The 22,688-nt window shown below is 36.3% G+C and overlaps 1 protein-coding gene and 2 long non-coding RNA genes across 4 annotated transcripts in view; 2 read left to right on the forward strand and 1 right to left on the reverse strand.

Moving 5' to 3' along the window:
- Nucleotides 1-5,447, forward strand: part of LOC111509093 (acyl-CoA Delta-9 desaturase) — a 30,761-nt gene extending 25,314 nt beyond the window's left edge. For both annotated transcript variants that reach the window (XM_023164783.2, XM_023164782.2), the window contains exon 6: nucleotides 5,102-5,447. In XM_023164783.2, the coding sequence (XP_023020551.1) occupies nucleotides 5,102-5,405 (304 nt within the window). In that variant the 3' untranslated portion in view covers nucleotides 5,406-5,447. The remainder of the gene's footprint in view (nucleotides 1-5,101) is intronic.
- Nucleotides 5,448-20,614: 15,167 nt separating this feature from the next.
- Nucleotides 20,615-21,788, forward strand: LOC141483378 (uncharacterized). The gene is made up of 3 exons (XR_012466057.1): nucleotides 20,615-20,856; nucleotides 20,911-21,170; nucleotides 21,397-21,788. It is a non-coding gene; the product is annotated as an uncharacterized lncRNA (long non-coding RNA).
- A 100-nt stretch (nucleotides 21,789-21,888) lies between these two features.
- On the reverse strand, nucleotides 21,889-22,570 carry LOC141483377 (uncharacterized). Its single transcript, XR_012466056.1, has 3 exons — nucleotides 22,286-22,570; nucleotides 22,088-22,211; nucleotides 21,889-22,016 (listed from the first exon to the last, which is right to left on the reverse strand). It is a non-coding gene; the product is annotated as an uncharacterized lncRNA (long non-coding RNA).
- Nucleotides 22,571-22,688: the final 118 nt, after the last annotated feature.

Here is a 22,688-nt window from a genome sequence, read left to right on the forward strand (position 1 = left end):
TCCATCCAACCTTATTCTTATTCAAATTCAATTTCAAAATTGATAATTATGCATAAATACAAATGAAGATTGTACATTATTGAGTGAGAATAAATGAATAACAATTTATAACTATATGGTATATAAGAAGTTATATAGATATTAAAATGCCTACTTGACAGGTCTCAAGATGTAGTGAAAATACCCAGTAAAATATCTCTCTTAAGTTTCGTTTTCAGCGTACCAGAAGAAATATGCATATATCCATTCGGTAACCGGTTGTATAGCCAGGGTGGAAAAAATGAAAAAGATCCTCTGAATTGAGAGGTTTTATGTGTTGGTGATTTCGGTATCGAAGATTGAGGTTGTGTACGTCCGTCCTGTAACTGATTTTTCTATAAAGATAACTTGGTTTCTTGTTATTGATTATTTTATGAAACAAGACAGTAGAATGTAGAATGCGTCGCGACTCCATATTTAGCCATCCGATATCTTTCAAATGGTGTGATATATGGTCGCGTCTTTTTGTTCCAGTTATCAGCCTCACACATGAATTCTGTAGCTTTTGTAATCTATTCTTGTCAGCTTGAAGGAGATTGGGACCATATACTACGTCCGCAAAATTAGCATGTGACAAAACACCAAAGATTCGCACAAGGTCATTTTGTTTTTTTTTTGTTCAACAGTGTTCTATTAGAATATATCATTTTGAGATTTCTGTACTTTCGTGTCAGAATTTGCGATACATGTCATGTGAATCTTAAAGAACTGTCGAGGTATAGTCCTAAGTTTTTAGAAATATCCTTAAGAGGTAACTCAACTCCGTTTGCAGTTATAGAAACCTTGTCTAGATTGCGTTTACGTGACAATGTCCTTCCAAAGAGCATAACCACTGACTTGGAGCGATTGGCAGTTGAGCAATATTTGGTTGATAATTCCATCAGAGAACATAAGTCATCATTAAGTTTTTTCTGTGTTATGTCAAAAGTATCTTCATCGCATTATATGTAGATTTGAGTATCATCGGCGTAGCAGATGACAGAAGAATATTGAAGACAATCTGGAAATTGTGATGTATATAATACAAATAGTAGTGGGCCCCATATGGACCCTTGCGGAACACCGTTATAGATATTGATGAGTGTGATCGGTTCTGTAAGTAATTTCCAATCAACTCAGTTGCACTCGGTGCGAATCCAAGGTAATTCAGAAGAGATATAAGAAGTCCATGGTTGATGCGGTCAAACGCCTTTGAGTAATCGAGCAGAACTAGACGGAAAAGTTTATTATCATCTATTGACCTTTGGATGTCATCAACTACTTTTAATAATGCAGTTATGCAGCTAAAATTTGCTCGGAAACTAGATTGACTAGGTGGTAGAATATGGAATTCATCTAGATAATTTTGAATTTGTTCACTTGTTATTTTTTCAAAAACCTTGGATATCGCACATAGTATACTGATAGGACGGAGATCGCCCAAATTATCTGGGATAGGTACTTTAGCTAAAGGCAAAATATGTGATTGTTTCCGTAGAGTCGGATATTCATTACGTTCTAGACAATAAATGAAAATATGAGTGATATGAGGAATAATGATAGGGCAACAATGTAATAGCATCTTGATACTCAGTAGGTCCGGATCAACGGCATCAGATTTAATGCTTAAAATCGCTTCATATACTTCATTATTATTATTGGCATGGAAATTAAATGTTTGTTCATATTTTTTTATTTTGGTTATAAAAAGAAATACATTCCTCATCAGGAATCAAGTTGTTATTGTTGATACCGCAGAAGTATTCATTAATTTTGTTAACATTAGACAAGTGATCTGAAAGCGTCATGTTTGATTTCTCACTGTATATGTCAAGGTCATAGTTGTTTTTTATTTCGTAAACTGAATTCTAAGTACGCTTTTTTCTCAAGGTTTATCGTTTTGTTCGTGAGATTTCTCAAATCCTTATAATAACTCCACCGATGTACAGAGTTGTTTTTCCTGTATCTTACTAAAGCCCTATCTCTTAACCTCATCAGAAGTTTTGAATTTTCTGTTAACCAAGGAGCTTTGTTTTTGGAAATTCTCACGGTTCTTACCGGTGCAGAAATACTAAAAATGCGAAGGATATTTGGGTTGAAAATATCAACTCCACAATTCAAATCCTCCATGTTATACATTATATCAAAATCGATACTTTCTAAAGTAGTGCTAAAATCAACTTGGTTAAACCGTTTGAAGTCTCTGTATCTATACATGAAAGTCCGATTTTTTGTTTTGGGAAAACCTACTTTACATGATACCAGGCGATAATCAGTAAATGCACTACAATCAACTGTAGTACAGTCGCTTATATTCAGTGTTTCAGAACAAATAATAAGATGTAGGAGCGTACTGCTAGTCGCACTATATCGAGTCGGTTTATCAGTCATTTGCTTCAAACTGAATGATTCCAAAATATTGTTCATTCTAACGCACGAAATACTCACTGGATCTAAATAATCTATGTTGAGATCACCAGCACAAATAATATGGTCAAATTTGGGACTAAGAGTAGACAGGCACTCTTCAAGCGGTCTGTAAAGCACCGCTACTGTGAACTTCACTTTTAGGTGTTCAAATGAGAACCATAATTGTTCTGTATTGACAATCTACAAATTTTTTATCAAGCTACCCTTGATGAATGTTTTTATATAAACAGCTACACCACCACTACTTCTGTCTTTCCTCATCAGTTCGTACCCTGGAAATATAATGATGTCACTAAGTATTTTGTTATTCAACCAAGTTTCCGAAACAGTTATAATATCATATATGTTGAAAACCATTTACAAAACCATTTATAATCGATCACATGGCAGATCGTGAAACCTGGCATTTTGAAGGAACAAAAATGAATAAACAACAAATCAACAAAATATCTTTATGATATTACATAATATATATAAGAAAAAAAAATCCAGAAGGTGTAAGTAAAAAAAAATGTATACAACTCGTTTTAAAACCGACAAAAGTTATTGTTTTCCAGTGGACTTGATACGTGAACGATTATCCCTGAGTGTACGTTTCGGGAGCTTTTCTTGAGGTGTTGGCAGTGAATCGTTAGTTTTTCCTTCCTCGGCACCCGCGTACTCCAAATTTGATTTAATAAGTTTGGAACGCGTTGTAACTCTTCCAGTATGTATTTACCATTATCGACAAGTAGGACGTTATCTTGCTGACTCAAATCGTTAGAAACGAAAATATCCGTATTCTTTGATTTGTAAGCATTCTTCAATATTTCACTCTTTTTTACATATGATAAGAATTCAATCTTTAATAGTTTATTGCCACATCTAATTGTAAAAAAAAAGATGTTATTTAAATCACTTGCACTAATACGTGTTTCAGTTTTTTCGCCCAAAAGAGTAAGGCCAGCTTTCTGGTCATCAACTTCCAATCCAAAAACAATAATATTATTTCTGCGGGATGTGCGGTCAAGATCGAATAAATCATTATTATTACTATCATTATTTTCATTGACTTCATGGCTTGATCTAGGCAATCATCGATATATTTAAATTGGGTTTATAAACAAGTTCCACAATAATTGTTAGGTTTTTGTATATTATCTTCACGCATTTCTTCTGAAGGACCTCTAGTTTATTGACGTGTGATGGTGAGGCTGATCCCCAACTCTACCAATGCATCGTATATTGTTTTTGAATGTTTAATATCCAGAATATCTTTCAAGAATTTATATAACAATACTCTTAGTGTTTTTATAAAACCACTGTCGTCGTGTTCACAAGGAAAAGAGTGTGACGAGGACTAAAACCACCAATACTCAATGAAGTGAAGATCCCTTTCGCCACGAAAGTCAAATACTTAGGTGTGACTTTCGAGCACAGTGGAACCTCTACACCAAAAAAAAAAGCACATAAGGCCAGGATGGCCCTGGGAATCTGTAGAAGAATGTGCGGGAAAAACGATGAGCAGAACACAAATGACATTCTAGTTATATACAAGGGTAGTGACTTGGTAGACAACAACAAAGCAATCGGGTTCGGCTAGGCTATTAGGCGGCTTACAAAGGCTTGCGTGCTTAAGTGTCGCGGGAGCCATGAGAACGACCCCAACTGCAGCACTTGAGGTCCTACTCGGACTTCCACCATTGCACATCTACATACATAGAGAAGCTCGACTGGTGACACACATGCTAATGCAGGGACAAACAAAGCGCTCAGCTCATTTCAAGTCTTCTCAAGACTGGTGGGAAGCTGTCTGAGCGCACTGAAGGAGCCAAAATTGGGTCACTCTGGCTTGGGTACCCAGACATGAGGGTCACAAGGCCAATGAGAAGGACGATGTTCTAGCCCGTGAAGGCTCATCCAAGGCTATGATTGACCCAGAATCCTTCTGAACCTGATTCACGGAAGACCTGCTAAACCACAACCGTAAGGTTGTAAGGGTAGTGATGGGTCTGAGATATGAGCAACATGGGTCTCACAGAAAAAACCCAATGCAAATTCTGTCAAGAAGAGGAAGAAACCGCACTGAACACTGTTAAAGATGATTGTGAAAAACGTGGATATATACTGTGCTTTTTCACAATATTTATAGGGTAACTTCAATTTTGCACAATAAAAAGCGTGATAATGGAATTCACAGAATATCATATGTGAACCAAAGAGTTAAGTAAAAATACGTTGTGAAATTAAATGAATCACAGAAGATTCTATGTGTACAGTATTGAGAACAGTTTCTCATCTGTTCTCAATACTGTACAGAGTAAAATTCATATTCACCCTCCTAACCAATTTCCTTTCTATTAATACTTGGGGTTTAGAAAACGTAGTAAAATAATTACAATGAAAATAATATTTTATTCCGAAGTACAATGTTATTTGGCATACTGCAATCACACAGTACAATAGAATTTCACACAACTGACGATGTGATAACTCACGTGAATTAGGGTTTTATTTTATGTGATACTACAAATGACAGAAGTGAATATAGATTTCTACATTATAAATACTGTAATACATTCATAATAAGTCATGTGATTTCCTGCATTTATGGTAGAATATTACAATAGAGGTTGTGTAAATGCCTTCGGAAGTTATTTCTGTCTCGTTCCAGGAGAATCTATCCAGCCGAAAACCTCACTGTATCCTTCTTCTCTATGGGCGAAGGATACCACAACTACCATCATACATTTCCGTGGGACTACAGAACTTCCGAAATGGGCAAGTCATTGAACGTCACCACGTTTTGGCTGAACGTTTTCCAGAAGATAGGATGGGCCTACGATATGAAGACTCCCTCAACAGACCTTATCAAAAAAGTCATTGAAAGCCACGGGGATGGTTCTCACTACAAGTGGGGACATGAAGTGCCTGCTTGGGAAAACGATAACTGCAAATTGATAGAGAAAAAATTATGAGTTGTTCACTGATTATTATACAAAAAAATGTTACTGTGCTTCGTTTGTAGTTTTCAAATCCACCTAGGTTATATCTTTCCAAAACTTTAACCATTACTTCTGTGGGTTCATTGCAAATATATCAAAAATGGACTAATGCACGGATTAGTATTAGACTCGGTTCAGTTTTGACTATTTACCATTGATTTAACCAATATACTAACAATGTTTTTAGGAAACTCGACCAAATATATCTTTATGAAAAGAGAAATGAAAATTTTCATGTTATGATAACGGAAATTCTGCACTATGCAAGGAAGGGTTGCAAACTCAATTATTTAGAATCCTTGGAAATTCACATCGATTTAATTTACTCTCCGGTTTTTAAATTGGCACATCCGCATTGTGAACTGTAAATTCAGGTACTCAATCAAGTACCTGAATGGTATATAATGACGAATGTAATGAATCATTGTTAGTTTATTGTATAAGTTTGAAAATGTCCATATAGGACGAAACTGCAGTAACGTTAGTTACAAATAAAAGTAGTGAAAAATATAGAAATTTTCATTTCTCTTTTCATTATGATCTCCTACCACGTAGTAACGGATACATCCATCAATTTATTGAAATATATCTTTCTTGACAGATGCATCAGAAGTCGTCAAGGAATGTTTTCTAGAAAACTATTATTATTTGTCCGATTGCTAGAAAAAATCAAACAAATAATTTTATAGTCTTCCATGACGATATAATTTCATTTCAATTGGGACTGTCCATGACCAGTTGTCTCCCTCATATGAAAACCCTTGTGTGGTATTTAAGAATTGACGAGATCCTACCTCTTAATGTGCGATTTCTAACACTTTAAAATGTATCTTATAATTGTTTTTTATGAAAAGCGGTAAACGATGTATGTGGTCAATTCGATTAACTACACTATATTCCAAAAAAATCGTGTGAATACAACATAAAACAAAAACCAGCAAACTTTGGATTGCATTTTTTGTTGAACTACACCTAGATGGCAAAAAGATTTATGGACTTCTGGCAGAATATTTCAGGATTGGCTCACTGCAAGGCGTTTATTCACCCTTCGAAGCTTGATACCAAACAGATGCAGGGATAAACTCCGATGTCTAACAGGCCTTCAAATTTCTATTTTTAATCAGAATAGGTTAATGAAATTAGTATATTTGATGCATTTTATGCTTGGCCATACTTCTAGAATAGCTATTTATGTAAAGAGTTACGAAAGGTTTAATTTATTTTTCAATGATGAAGTATTGAATCTACAAATATTTTCACTAATCAAGGATGCTATTCATCACATAGCTTGTCAGTTTGGCGTCTTCTATACATTCATTTTGCTCCATTTACTTTGAGTGATTTCATAGAGGCAGAAGAGGTAGAGTACCGACTGATCAGAGTTCTGAATGGAAATTTGTTCTTGTGTTGTGTGATTTCTGAGTTGAAAAGTATGATTAAATCACTGAACCGAGACAAGAATTAGCGAATGATATAACAATATATCAATAAAAGGCACATTCGGTAATCATTTACAAAAAATAAAACATGTCGTGATTGTTGACGAGGAGTGAGGCGTTTTGTTTTCGTTAATTTCATAAATATATTTTTATTATCATTCGTTAGTTCTAATCAAGGTTCAATCATATTTCCTTACTTTTTAACTTGGAAATCACTCAACTCAAGTACAAATTCTGATTCAAGACTAGATCCAGTAATTTTTTCTTTTTTCACATTTCAAAATCAATCGAAACGAATTGAATAAATTTATAGAACACGTCAAATCGACAAGTTATGTGATAAACATAATTGATTAGTGGAAATGAACTGTGAGTAATACTCAAAACAGAGTTTCATTGAAAACGATAAAATATAACTTAGAATGAGCGAAAAGTAGAATAAATCACATTTCTATGAAACATATATTTTATTGAATTTCATTAGTTCGGACTTACATTGTCTTGTATTATATAAAATGATTTGAAATCCCTGAAAGAACTAAAAAAAACGCGAACTGCGATTCTAAGAATTACTTTGACCAGATACCCTGTGAGTGCGGAAAATCCTATATCGGTGAAACTAAGAGGCCATTGAATGTTAGTATTGCCGAGCACAAGAAACACACACAGCGAGGGGAAACCAGCAAATCAGGAATGAATAGCAGAGCATGTTTGGACTTATCAACATATAACATCGAATGGTCCCAAGCTGAGATCATACACAAAGAGGAACATTGGTTTAGGAGAAAATTCAAAGAAGCCACATACAACAATGTATTCAGCCAAGCTAGCGTAGAGATACACAACATATGGAAACTCATAACGGTCATCTCCCACTAAACCAGTGAAGCGGAAAAAGGAAAGCAGAGATAAGTGAAAGTACTCAAATGACCTATAAATAGTCATCACCCGAAGACGATTGTGGATACTAACTATCGAAACGTCGTGAAGTAACTTTGCTTGAAATCTCTCAACTTTTTAGTTTTATTTTTATATTTTTGTTCAATATGTTCCCTTTTCACTTGTATTTTATTTCACTAATATTCCATTTCAGGTTTTTTTGCTTAATATAATTGTTTTTGAGCTATTCATTTTCATTCCTATTCTTCAATTTTTCAATTCTTCTTTTTTAGTTCTTTCAGGGATTTCAAATCATTTTATATAATAGATAGACAGATAGATATATTTATTTGACAACTTTACACTTGAATGTTTGTTGCAAGTCAGTTAAAATATACAAAAAAAAGAAAAAAAAACTAGTCACAAGTTAAAAATATTGAATCATAAATTGTAAATGAAATGAAAGATAATTTTGAGGATTACAATAATCAGTCTAAAATTTTTGAAAGTGTCAGAAAACAAATATTATGTATAAACATGAGCACCACATATGAGATGAAATAAAATCAAATCTAAATTGGCATAATTGAAGTACTTGAATGATCCTGAGTAGGTACTATAAAAACAGTTTTCCAGGAGAATAGTTCTGACTCTGTTTTTGAAGGAGCTTTGTTTGAACACTTAGAACGAATTAGGAAGATGATTGTAGAGATTGATATTCAATGAATTTTCAATAGACCTTGTGAGTTTGTATCGAGACTATATAAACAGATCTGCATTTCTTGTAGTAAGATGATGAATATCCTGATGCTGCGAATAGATTGATTTATTTTTATGGAATTCAAGTAATTGACTATATATGAATACCAATGGTAGTGGTAGTATACCCATTTTTTTAAAAAGCGGCTCAAAGTGATCTCTATAATTGACATTCATCAATATTCTGACTGCTTTTTTCTGAAGTCTGAAGATTTTAATGGAGTGAGAGAAATTACCCCACAAAACTATGTCATAATTCATATGTGAGTGGAACAAAGCAAAATATGAACTTCTCAGGGCGTCAAGAGACAATACTCTATTTAGCTGTCGAAAAGCAAATATACTCTTACACAGATTCTTACTCAGTTCATCAATGTGTGCATACTATGATATATTCCGGTCAAGAGTGAGTCCTAGTAGTTTGGCAGTATCATCGCCATTTTCAGTGGTTTCAGTATTTGAGGTCGTGAACAAGACCTTCTGGGTCTTGCTTTCATTAAATTTCAACTGATTTGTTGTGAACTACAGAGACGCCTGTCTCAGAGTATCATCAGTAATTGATGGTAATTCGATTATTTTTTCTGATACTTTATTAGAGTTGTGTCATCTGCGAAAAGAACACATTCACCTGGTGACATAAAATGACTGAAGTCATTGAAATATATCAAGAATAGCAATGGTCCCAGAACGGATCCCTGCGGTACACCATTCTTGATAGTTTCATTGTCAGACATGTTTCCATTCACATACATAGATTGGGTTCTGTTACATAAGTACGACTGGAATAAACTGAGTGGTAGCCCCCTCACTCCATAAAACTCCAACTTTTAAAACAGTATATCGTGCGAAACGCAGTCGAATGCTTTAGAGAGATCACACATGGGTAATGTCACATGTTCACCTCTCTCAAGACCCTCGATAACCAGACACACAGTTTTTCGAATTGCATCTGTTGTTGATCTACCCGATCTGAATCCGTATTGATCTTCACTAAATAATTTGTTATTGATAAAAAAGTTCATGAGGCCTGGCTCCTTTTTTAAAAAGAAGCAATACCTTTGTACATTTAAACATGTCTGGAAAACACCTTCTTTGTATACACAAGTTGAATAAAAATGTCAGAGGATCTATAATTGCTTCAATTATACCCTTGATCATTGCACTGTTCATACCGTAAATATCTAAGCAAGAATAATTTTTCAAGGATGTCACTGTATCAATTATTTCTGATGGCGTTACAGGTTCAAGAAAGAATGAAGAACATGATGATTTAGCACCATTAAGTAAATCATTCGAAGTGAATTGGACTTCGGGTAGTTCTGAAATAACATTTTCTGCTATATTAATGAAGAATTCATTAAAAATATCCCCGTTTATATCACAAGTTTGGTTTTGTCTAGGTTATCTATTCAACTCATGATTTATAATGTGCCAAGTACTTTTTTGTTTATTATCAGAGTTTCTAACAAAATCACTATATGACTCTCTTTTTACATTTTCAATTTTTTTCTATATTGCTCACGATATAGTTTGAATGCAAGAAGATCTTCCGCGCTTTTGGTGATATCACAGATAGTTTTAATGCAACTGAGAGTTTCTATCATTTGCCGCAAGTCATCATTAAACCATTCCATTCTTGTTTTCCCTTGTCCAAAAACTTGTTTCATTGGAAAACACTGGTCGGCATAATGTGAGAGAGTTTCTAAAAATTGTTTACAAACTCATCTAAATTTTGTATACTAGTGTTCCAATTTATATTCATTAATTTAGATTTAAATTTGGTAATATTTTTATCATTAATTTGTTTTCTCCATATTTTTTCAGGTGAATCACTATGGGCTAGTAAACTTATAAATTGACCATAGTGATCTGACAGGCATGGTTCAATTATATCTGTTTTGAAGGAATCATTTTTAAGATTTATTAAAATATTATCTATACAAGTTGAAGAATGTGTAGAAACTCTGGTATATTCACTTATGGTGATCTCAATATTGAAAAATCTTATAAGACAAATCAGTTCCTGTAGTTCACTTGACTTCGAATTGAAATTTACATTTAAATCTTCACAGATAATAATTTTCTGGCACGAGGATATATATTTCGTCAATAGGTTCTCCAAGTTATACAGAAACTGTTCATAATCCCCATTACCTGATCTATAACAAGTGATTATTATTAATTTGAGAGAAATAATCTCAATACCACAAAATTCGGAATTCATTTCGCTATTGAAATCATCACAATCAATAACCCTATATCCCAAATTTGATTTAACGAAAATAGATACTCCTTCGTGGTTCCTAGAACTTCTACAAAAATAAGACGCCAAGAATAATCATTAATATTAACGAGTGTAAGAGTGTTTGTTTGTAACCAATGTTCAGATAAACAGATCACTTCTAAGTTTACATTTTCTAAAAAACAATATAACTGATTAATTTTACTGGAGAGACTTTGAACATTTAGATGAAATATAGATAAATTGTTTATCCATTTGTGGTGAGTATTAATTTTTCTAGAGTTTTTCATCACAGAGGTGATTGATTCTTTTTCCTCCGGTGAAAAAACCTATTTACTAGTGCTCCTTTTGGCCACACACTTGATACCAATGCCTTAGACAGGTTGTCGTGATCAATTGTAATTTTGAATGATGGTACTTTTTATATGGTACTTTTATATGGTACTTTTTTCTGTGAAATTTTTACACTGCAATGGGGCTTATCCCGTATAAATAAATAAATAAAGAAATGATGAGTAGTAGAATTTAATTGCTCAACTATCACTTTCGGAAAAGAATCAATCAACAAAGATTTGAGTTCTTCAACCGTCATGTCTGGATTCAATTTATAAGCATGTAAAAATGCTAGTTTCTGTCGTATTTTAACTTGAATGTTGTTTTTTTCTTGCATTACTCCAACAATTGGAATTTTTTTTGCTGTCTTCTTTTTTTGTAAGAAACACGAACGAACTGATCATCACTTTCCCCCTCAATGTTTGAATGCTTGACTATTGGACTCTCCTGATTGTTTACCTCCGCAGTCAGTACTGGAAGTAGTAGTGGGCGCTGATTTCATGATAGCACATATCACTGAATGGGATGCGTGGCCTAGTGTCATGATTTGCGATGTAGATTCCTCCGTTGAATTTGGGATGATATGGTCTTCACCACCAGAGTGTGTTTGCTTGGAATTGGGTATAATAGTTTCCTGGCTCACATCAGTCTTCTGTTTTACAATGAGTTTCTGATTTTCGTCTGTAGATGGCAAAGGGCGACTTGTATTAGGGTTGTTTATTAATGAACTCAAAAGTTTAATTTGAGCTTTTAATGACTCAATGGTGTCCTGTTGTTGGACAATTATGCGTTCCTTATGGTCTACTAGAGATTTTAAATATAGTATTTCATTCATACCCCTTAAAGCATCGGTTTTATCGAAGTCACCATTTTCGAAGATCATCTCAGGGTCATTACTGGAGTCACAACACACAATCATTTTCTCACTTTCACTAATGATTTTCACATTTCACAATGTCTCACGAAATGAGACATTGCTCCACACTGAATACAAGTTACCCCACTTTTCGCATTTCTACCACACCTTTTACAAGGTTTAGTCGGACAATGTTAATATCAGACAATGGAAGTCTGAACTAATGAAATTCATCATGAAACATGTCAATCACCTTCAAACAAACATATATTTTATTTTTATAAAATACAATAAACTATAACACTAAAAAAATAAAATGAAACTGAGACAATCTTTAAAGATTCTTGTAGAGACCAATTACCCTAACATCAAACTGATATTATTTGCATTCGACGGGCGTTTCGCTAACAGCGATGTTGCCAAACCCTTCTCTGCTCCAATATGGGTTCAGTTTTCATTAGATAGCAGCACTTGACGGGTGAAAATTCATTGAATAAGGAAAACACGTTTTATAGATCAGTCAAACATTATTTCATAGTTTATTTTGTGAAGAAGTTGACTATATTTAATTGTACGATATCGCTATCTTGAAAATTTTGAAATTCGTCAAAGGAATAAAAAGTTGAAAACATTTTTGGGAAAATAAATGGAAATCAATGAGTCAGCGACATTCTTCGTTACATCATCGATAACTTTCCCCTATACATATTTTTCATGTAACATCTCATTTCTTCACAAAGTGTTTTCGAGATTTTCAATATGGCGCTGTCACTCCATAGGGCTCTTGAACTCTTAGGCATACATCTAGATGATAATTTGAATTGGTTAGAGCACATTGAACAACTTAGCATTAATCTGTCGAAACACACATTTCTCCTTCGGAAATTGAAAGATATAATCTCTCAACAGGCGCTATTATCAGCTTAGTACGCTTTTTTCCATTCTCACATCTCATATGGAACAATTCTCTGGGGAAATAGGATATTTATGTTACAAAAAAGGCCGTAGGGTATTATCTGGGGCTGGTTTCTTAGACTCCTGTAGTCCTCATTTCCTTTCAATGAAAATAATGACAGTACCTTCTATTTATCTGTATCAACTTTTGATAGATATTCATAAAAGTGAATCAACATTAAAAAGAAATTGTGATTTCCACGATCATGAGACTAGAGGATGTGATTTGTTGAGGGCCAGTAGATTCAGACTGAAAAAGTCAAGCAGAAACTTTATCGATGTCAACTTATACAATATTCTACCTCCCCATGTCAAAAAGTTGAATCAATACTTGTTCAAAAAGTATCTGAAATATCTATTTATTTCAAATTGTGTTTATTCTACTGACGAGTATATAGCTGTCTTATCCAGAGAAACACAAATGAACGGCGAAACAGTATAATATTCATTCTTGGGTAATAATATATGTGACTTATCATATTTGTATCTTATTTGTATACATCTAAAAGATCAATAAATTATCTTATCTTATCTTTTTAAGTTCAGGAATTTCTCTTGTTAAGGTATTCAAAATTTCTATCTATTCTACCATGTCGCCATTTAAAGTTATCTTCCAACTATAGTTGACAAACATTTTTTTCTCAATTTCAAACTAGAATTCACCTCTGAGTCGAACTATAACAATACTGACACTTTATTACTGTAGAAATTGCTTAATTGTCTTGTGTTTACATCATTTAATAACTTGTCATGCTGATTATAAATCTATTATTCATTCTAAGAATTATTCAATCAACTCAGGTCCATAGGTAAAAAATTAGTGTATACCACCTATGGTGGTATTTTTAATGAATATGGTGTATCCATATTCATTAAAATATCTTTCGTACATTCAGTTATTGTTCAAATCTTTTTTTGGTAGTTCAAATTGCACTTTACTTGTAACTTGGAATAGAATAGGAACCTTTGCTTTGCAAAGGGTCGCCCTTGGAAGCGTCGTTTATCCTTGACATTTGTGAAATGAGTCTCTCTTGATCGCATAGATGGAGACTCCGTAAGGGAAGATCTCCCCGATTCTCCTAGTCAGCATTGTCCTTGATAGAGAAGAAATTCCACGAATGATGTCGCTACTCAACTAGCTAACAGCTAATGAAGTACCTGAATGTTGAACATAGTTTATGTTCATTGGTTTGGGGTTATTTGTATTTTGAATCACCTGATTGCGAATTTGTGACAGTAATATTCTCGATACCTTTATTATAGACATGAGAAACTGATGAATACATGAAATAAATTACTTTCAATCACAAAAAACACAAGAGACAACAACAAAATATAAAAAGCAACTGACAGCCCTTTGTTTTTGTTTGACTATCTGGCTTGGTTTCAAAATGCCCTGTAGATGTCGTATCCAAACGATGAGTTTCCCAATTGTCGTGTTTTAGCATAATTCCTATCTCACGTCCATACTTACATTGAGTTCAAATACATATATAGAATCGTATGAATAGTGTTGTAAATCATCCCCTAAAGAAAATAACGCTGGTCACCACTAGTTGCAATAAACCAATCGTAACGTAGCTGAGAGCGCGCGAATGTTCCCTGCCGCTCTAGAAGCAGCGAAAATAATGCTACCGATTTAGATGGAACTTCGGCGAAATTTCTACTGCATTCGCTTACGATATATAAACGCTAGCCAGGAGCGTATCGACACAGTCAAATGGAAGTTACAGTGCGGTACGCGAAGTGATCCAGTAAGGCGATAGACATTCAAATAATAGTTGAAGTGTTTGTTGTATTCATAGTTAAATAAAGTTAGGTTTGATTATTCAGTGTAGTCAATTATTGGTCAACCCACGGGGGATAACGTAACAATAGATATGGATAGAATGTTAATAAAATAATATTGAGACAATAACATTTTTATTTAATTTTTATCGATACATATCTAAAGTAAATAGTAAACATAGGTTTTATATTCGATATATTAGATATTTACTTGAACAAATTGTAAAAAATTATTGTCCCTTGAAAAGAATGAATTTATTAAGAAGCTATCTTTTCGTTTCTATAAAATTAGTTGTCTTTGTTTTAAAATGGAATCGTATATCCATATATTTTTCAGAAATACCTCTTATCAATTCTGATACGTGGTTTGATGGATCCACAAATTAGAAAAAATTCCAACATTTACAGAATTTTCAAGGGTCTGATACAATATTTTTGGTTAATCAGATTTTTCGAAATGTTTCCTTCACATAAATTTAAGTGATATTTGATTATTTTTTCACATAATTCACAAATGTCAACAACACTCTCAGATGGATAAATTAAATTATCCTTGTCCTTAAGTAATATTGAAGCATAATTAGAAAACAAGATATTGATGCATTGATGACTATGTAGGTAAACGTTAAATAGACTTTTACTGCAAATCCGGCTATATAAATAATAACTTGCTTGCCAACTTCAGACAAATAGGCAACATAGGGCAATTTAGACTAAGCAGAATCTATAAGGTCTGTTATTTATTTGTTGTATAGCAGATGAACAATTTAATAAAGATATTTGTTGGAAAGGTATACAATTTCCTCTAAAACTATCCTTCAATTCCAAATGGTTAACAATTTTTCTGTATATACCTTTGGACTGTTTCGCGGTTGGATTATAATTGTACTCCCAATGCGATCGTGAGCCGCGTTTACACGATGTCAGTTGAAGAGACAATTGACAGAGGACAGCTTACTGATATAAAATTATTGGCTATGTGTAAACACGCTCAATTGGCGTGTCAACTTCAACTATTATGGACATAATCCATAATCGTTCTGTCAACTGATCTGCACACAGAACTATAACTTAATTTATAGTTCTGTGGCCCTGCCACTTGACTGTTTCCAGGAGTAGACAGAAGACAATTGACTGGGCGCAGTGACGCCCCCACCACTCTATCATGGCAGTTGCCTTGACAATTTTGCGCCGTTTGAACGTGGTAGGGCACGTTTTGGGCCAGTTTGCAATTTTCCAATGGATCCTCCTTTCGTAACTCTTTTATCAATTGCGATGAAGCTTCGTGACTATCTCTGTTCAATAGCCATTTTTCATTACCGACTGCCGTGGCAATAGTTTCGCCGAGTGAACAAGTTCTCATTCAATTGGACTGGCCTCAGACATTCACGCAACTGGCCCCGACAAGTGTCTCCTCGATTGGCTTCACGTTTCCGAAAAACCATTCAAAGTTATCTTGGCTGAATTTTAACACTGGAAGATTTCTTAATAAATTGGCATCTATATGGTATTTATGTTCCGAGAATTTACTCTTCCTTATTCTTGAAATATACTATAAAACTAAAATGTACGGTATCTGTATCTGTAGAGTAGGGAGGGTGAGTGTAAGCCCACGCATTTAGGCCACATGTGACCCATTGTACATCCTCCCGAGGAGTTGTCCTCCTAGGTCGTCGTCCATCCTGACCTTTCCAGGAAGGTGGACAGGTCGCTGGAATACATCTCCTTTATATCGGCAGTTGTAGGCCAAGACTCGCCGAACACACACTCTCTTATTGACGATAACTCCGGGCACTCGCACAGGACATGCCTGACAGTCTCATCTTCCTGTTCACACATCCTGCCCCATATTATGTAGGTGTTTCCTTAGCTGACAGTGGCAAGTCAGAAATCCTACTGTAAGGCGTAGATTTCTCCTGGTCATCGAAAGATATTTCTTCGGCGCCAGCTTCCCAGGGTCGCCCAAGGTGATCCTGGCAAAATTATATCCTTTGATTTCATCCCATCTCTTTAAAGATTGAGCATGGGTGTAACATTTGACTAGTTCCGCAATTGTCGAAGTCATCAGGCCGTGGGTGCCACTTGGTCCTAAAATTCTTAGTCCAGCCGCTTCCTTGGCTAAAGAGTCGGCAATGCGATTACCTTTACTCCTGTCGTGCCCTTTAACCCACCTCAGGATAATGTTATCATCTACCGAGGCTTTGGCTAAATCTTGGTGGCACTCTAGTGCTAGCCCTGAAGTAACACGGTGTCTGTTCAAGGCTAATAGTGCTTGTCTGTTATCAGTGCAGATTGTTATGTTTTTGCCAGAAATTCTTTTCTTGGTTATTTCTTTTGTGGCGATTGAGATACCAGCCAGTTCTGTTTGGACCACGCTGGTATTTCTTCCCATTCCCCACTTAATCCTTAGGCTTAGTGATCTGGAGTACACTCCACATCCTGAGCCTTCTTTGGTTTTTGAGCCATCCGTATAAATCCGTATTGCATTTGTAGCATCTGACTCTGTGTTCTGCTTAATTTGTATTTTGTAGGGTTTATTAAACACAAACCTGGGTTCAATTGCATACATTGTTGCCTGCAGCAGAGGTTGCGCAGTAAGCGCTTTCCGCCATAGGCCCAGCCTCAATCAACCCATTCCTACTTCTAGGTTTTCACCAGCCGTGTGCAATCGTACCATGGCCATCAACGCAACCTCCTTAAGGTACAGATCCAGAGGGGTCAGACCCGTGATTAATTCCATTGCCGCGGTTGATGTTGTTCTCATGGCTCCTGTGATGTTTAAACAAGCCAGTCGCTGTATTTGATATAATTTTTGGATGGCCGTTGCTTGTAGAACTTTCGGTCCCCATGCAATGGCTCCATACGTTAACATAGGTCTTATTATTGCAGTGTAGATCCAGGCGACTACACGGGGTGAAAGACCCCATGCGCGTCCCACTGTCCTCCGACATTGCTCATAAGCCACGTATGCTCTTTTTGCTCTACTCTGTAGATGAGAGTTCCATGTTAGCTTATTGTCGAGGATAATACCAAGGTATTTCACCTCTTCAGAGAAGTTTAGTTGGCTTTTGAAGATTTCGGGAGGTTTTAAGCCCGTTAAACTTCTTTTCCTGGTGAAAAGGACCATCTCAGTCTTCTTGGGATTGATCGACAGTGAGTGTTCCTTACACCATGTTTATATTAATTTGAGCCCATCCTGCGCTCTATCGCACAGTGTGTTTACAAATTTGCCGGTCTGCAAGATAACTATGTCATCTGCGTATGCAATTGTGTAGAATCCATTTTTGTTAAGGTGATTAATTAGGGTATCCAGAACTATGTTCCAGAGAAGGAGTGATAAGACCCCTCCCTGTGGACATCCCCTCATGACCAGTCCTTTTACTGTGATGTCTTCTACATTAATACTTATTGCTCTGCTAGAGAGCATCTGGAGTATCCATTCTCCTACTACCAGGGGTACATTCCTGGAGTGTAGTTGCTGGGTAATTGTTGGAAAGGTTGTTTTATCAAACGCTCCCTCAATATCTATGAATATACCTAGGGTGGATTCTTTGTTGTCCAATGATCTCTCGATTCTGCCAACCACATGGTGAAGGGCCGAATCAGTAGACCTTCCCGGAGTATATGCATGCTGATTTGGATGAAGTGGGTTGTTAACAAGTACTTCATCTCTTATATACCGCTCACATAGCCTCTCCATGGTTTTTAAGAAAAACGATGTGAGACTAATTGGTCGGAATGTTTTTGGTAGGGTGTAGTCCATCCTACCTGGTTTGGGTATAAATACTACTCTTACTTCTCTCCACTTACTGGGAATATACCTCAGAGCTAGAGAGGCTCTGAATATTCCAACCAGGTGTGGCATAAGAGTGTCCAGTCTGTGTACAGTCAGTGTCCACTGAAGTAGGGCTGGTCTTATACCGTCAGGCCCTGGTGACTTGAAGGGAAAAAGGCCGATATAGCCCATCTTATTTTGTCCTCATTCCAGGAAAGACAGAACCTGGGAAGTGAGTTTCCATAAGAATCTCAGCCCTCTCCTGGAGGTTGGCGGCTTTGTCGCCATTTTCCCTCGTCAGGATGCCGATAGTCTAATGGTGGTCATTTGAGAGCCTTCTGTAGCCTAGAAGCTAGTGAAAAGTCTTCGACTGCCTCACAATAGGCTCTCCAGGCTTCTCTTTGTTTTCGTCTGCAGACTTTTTTGAACTCTCTGAGGTTGGCTTGATATATAGCCCAGTCCTCTTCGAGTATTGTACGTTTTGCCTTGTTAAAGGTCATTCTCGCTGTCTTCCTGAGGTGTTCCAATTCAGGGCACCACCATGTGTTGGTTGTGCCATGCGTTTGAACCATCCTCATTGGACAGGATTCCTTATAGGCAGTGTCTATTGTGTTGTGGATAGATACTGTGTACCTTTCCAGTTCTTCATTGTTGCCAGGAGTCAGGACCTCTGTTTCCCGCAGAGCTCCTCTTAAGAGTCGATTGTAGAGAGCTACATCCGTCCTCTTCGGGTCACGGGATTTTACAGTAGTCCTGAGATCCTGGCTTACCGTATAGGTCAGCCAGCGGTGGTCTGACATAGAGATATAGTCCGAGACTTGCCAGTCTTGGATTTTGTTTGATATTTCGGCTGTCGTGAGCGTGATATCTATTAACGTTTGGCTACGGGCATTAATAAATGTTGGCTCCGTGCCTCTGTTCAATATTGTTAGATCTTTCTGTATTATATATTCATATAGTGACTTACCTCGGGCGTTGATATCCTTGCTGCCCCAGCTCACGTGGTGAGAGTTTGAGTCGCAACCCAATATGAGCTCCAGTGGTCCACTAGTACCTCCATTTCTCTGGTCGGTGGTAGGGTGTCTGCATCTGAAGGGAGGTACACCGATGCGATTATCAACGCCATATATTTGCCTTTCCCAACTGGACATTCAACTTTGACCGCAGTGAGATTCGAGGTGCTGAATTGTGCCATAGGCTGATACGTAAGCGTATCAGCGGCGCCGCTGATACAGTTACGCCTTGGCCTTTGCGTTGCATCGCGAGGTGGTCTGCTATGTCCAGCCTCTTTCTGAGCGGTATCTTGGGGTGAGCATTTCTGTTCATCCCCAGCCCCCGCCCTAAATTGAGGTGAGCATTGCTGTCCAGCCTCGGGATTGGTTGGTTTTTTGTTCTTTCCTTTAGTGTCCATGTATGTTCCCACGAGTAGCAAGGGAAGGGTTGGTCATTACCGCATTACCAGAGGAAGGCTGGTTACAATGAGTTTTCGCCCGGTTCCTCAAGGGGATCGTTCGTAACCGCATATAACCCTGCGGCCATTCAGCTGTCGACACGATTCCTTACATCTTAGCTTGGTCTGCGATGGCATGTTTTGCAGGGCTTTTGGGGGGTTTTAGTTCCCCTCACCCTACTTATTTCTGCCACTGACCAGGAGTCCGTCAACCCCGTCCGTTAGGCCACATTGGCTTCCCGGATAGGACCTCCAGTCCCCTGGCCGTTCCCCTATCCGCCACTTGGGGACGCGCCCCATAGGCAGCCCAACCTACGGGCTCTCTCTAGACTACAGTCTAGACTGTAGTCTAGAGAGAGAAAGAGAGAGCAAAAACCATTGAAGTTCGATTAGGCGGAAATTTGTGAATATGACTGTGAAATCAATGTTACACGGCTTTTAATGAAATAACCGAGAAGGACGCGCTCGATAGGTAGCCCAACCCACGGTATGTTAGTATTTTTATATGATGTAGACTAACCTTCACCTTCATACATGTTTTGATACCTGATATCCACCCAAATTTGCGTCATTCTGATTATGTATTTCACTCCATTCATATGTAAATGACTATTCCATACATTTTCTAATGTTTACCTTTGTCGCTGTTCATAAAACAGCGGGGGGTAAAGGTTAGTCGACATTAGCCAAATAGTGGTTTCACCGAAAACCGAATACTAATCGGTTTAACCTTGACCGTATATAGATCAATCCAAACCACGTGAACCAATATGGCGATGTAGGGCAAACAATCTGATTATTGTCATAAGAGCATCATTGGTTTCTGTGTCGTTGGCTATTGTGGAGTGTTTTTAACATTTTTGGAGCTTTTGTGGTGTTTAAATTCAATCAAAATAGAAAGTGAATACTTGAAATGACTATTGCTGAACAGCAGAGACGTTGCTAAACGGTATGTTCATAAAAATACACCATCATCTGTTTACATTTTATCATTGTGTTACAGATATTATAATGAAGATGAGATTGGTCAATGGTTTAGACCCTTTCTCATTGAATGTCTCTAATGTGGATTATTCAATTGATGGTTTTCCTCCAGATACATATGTGGATATTGCTTCGTATTTAGTTTTCACCTTCATCTTTTATTCGCATGTGCAGATGAAGGCATATAAAGGTTTGGAATCCTATAAATATTTCTAATCTGGCTTCGTTGTGAAGGTGGGAATAAAGATTGAGAACAATTTATACATTTTAGTTGGACAGGTGACTTTTTCTAAGCTAGCAGTATGCTAAATTTCTGATTTCCTAATGGTATAGTTAATTCATATAAGAAGTGATACACGTGAAACTGTGTGTATCCACGATCAGCTATACCAGTGACTTGCTATGTTTATTGTCTTCTTTATTGATCAAGAGAATGATTCAATTTTTCATTTGAACGTCCCAGTGATTCTTACAGTAGATACTAATCTTAATAACTCATTTTCAGGTCTAGCATTCACAGAAAGCAAATGCGAAACCTTTAGATGTTTGGTGCATCATAGCAAAAGATGGAAGCGTATGTGTACATACGCTTCCATCTTTTGCTATGATGTACTTTCATGGCCGGAAACAGGGAAGTTTGTAGTCACGTTGGCGCCATATTATTTGCTGCTGATTATGCAAATATCAAGAAAGCGGCAATGTCATGCACAGATATAGGAGCTGTGTGGCCAATGGCAAACACAGATGGTCCCAATTGTACCAGTACATGAAACGGATTGCGAGTTTATAATTGTTGTTGAATTGTTGAACTTGTTTTGTATGAAAAGCTCTATTTTGAGTTTTCTTGAGATATGTTTATCTATTGTCTATGTTTTTATTTAATAAATGTGCTGTGTACCATGAATATCGACTTTTAATTGATGAATTTACAAAGAATATATAATAAGAGTTTCAATATTACAACACCCAACGTACGATTTATGTAATAGTCTTTTTAGTCAGTTGTTCAAATTTCAGAGCTAGTTCTTTCATCGTTAAATCAGTCCGTGTTAAAATGCCTGTTTCTTGTCCATCTCTAGGTTCATCATTATCAAAGTCAATATTCATATAAGATTGGGGTTCATTCTGTCAACAAAATACATTTCAAAATCATGTTAATACCTACAAAGTATTTCACCTGCAACAACACCACTTACTTGAGATAATTTTTTTTTATCCAACCTCGCTTTTCTTTCAACATCTTTACAACTCTTTCGAACATTTTGTGCTGAATGTCCCGTGTTCTGCGAAGGAACCCATCCTCTAAAGAAGCAGGTTTGCCTGAAAATAATATGTATATCATCAAGTAGTTTTCACTAAATGCAAAATAGCTTTCGAAGTATCCAGAGACTCACCTGTTATAAAATGTCTGCTGCAGACTTTCTGATACTTGATCTTCGAATCCGTAAGATCATCTCGCTTGATTGCAGCTAACCATAGGGCTTTTCGCGTTCTGGATAACTCATTTTTATTAGTCAAAAACTTATGTTTTGCAACTGTAAGAACAGAGTAAAACCCGACTTTATCCCTGTTGTTACGAGATCCACAGCCAACCACAATGCACGTAATGGGTATTTCCCTTCAGTTAAAGCACTAATTATCAATTAAAATTTAAAAACACAACCGAAATACGCACAGGAAATTAGAAAAAGAAAAAATAACTACTATGGTCGCATATGATAAAATACAATTTTTGAATAAAGATAAATGTCGATATAAGTTTTGAAAAGAAATGTGGATTTGATTGAGGTTTAAAAA

The sequence above is a fragment of the Leptinotarsa decemlineata genome, unplaced genomic scaffold (assembly GCF_025532065.1).
Source record: "Leptinotarsa decemlineata unplaced genomic scaffold, Ldec_3_MD MMD2_tig00003335_RagTag_RagTag, whole genome shotgun sequence".
Taxonomy (NCBI): domain Eukaryota; kingdom Metazoa; phylum Arthropoda; class Insecta; order Coleoptera; family Chrysomelidae; genus Leptinotarsa; species Leptinotarsa decemlineata.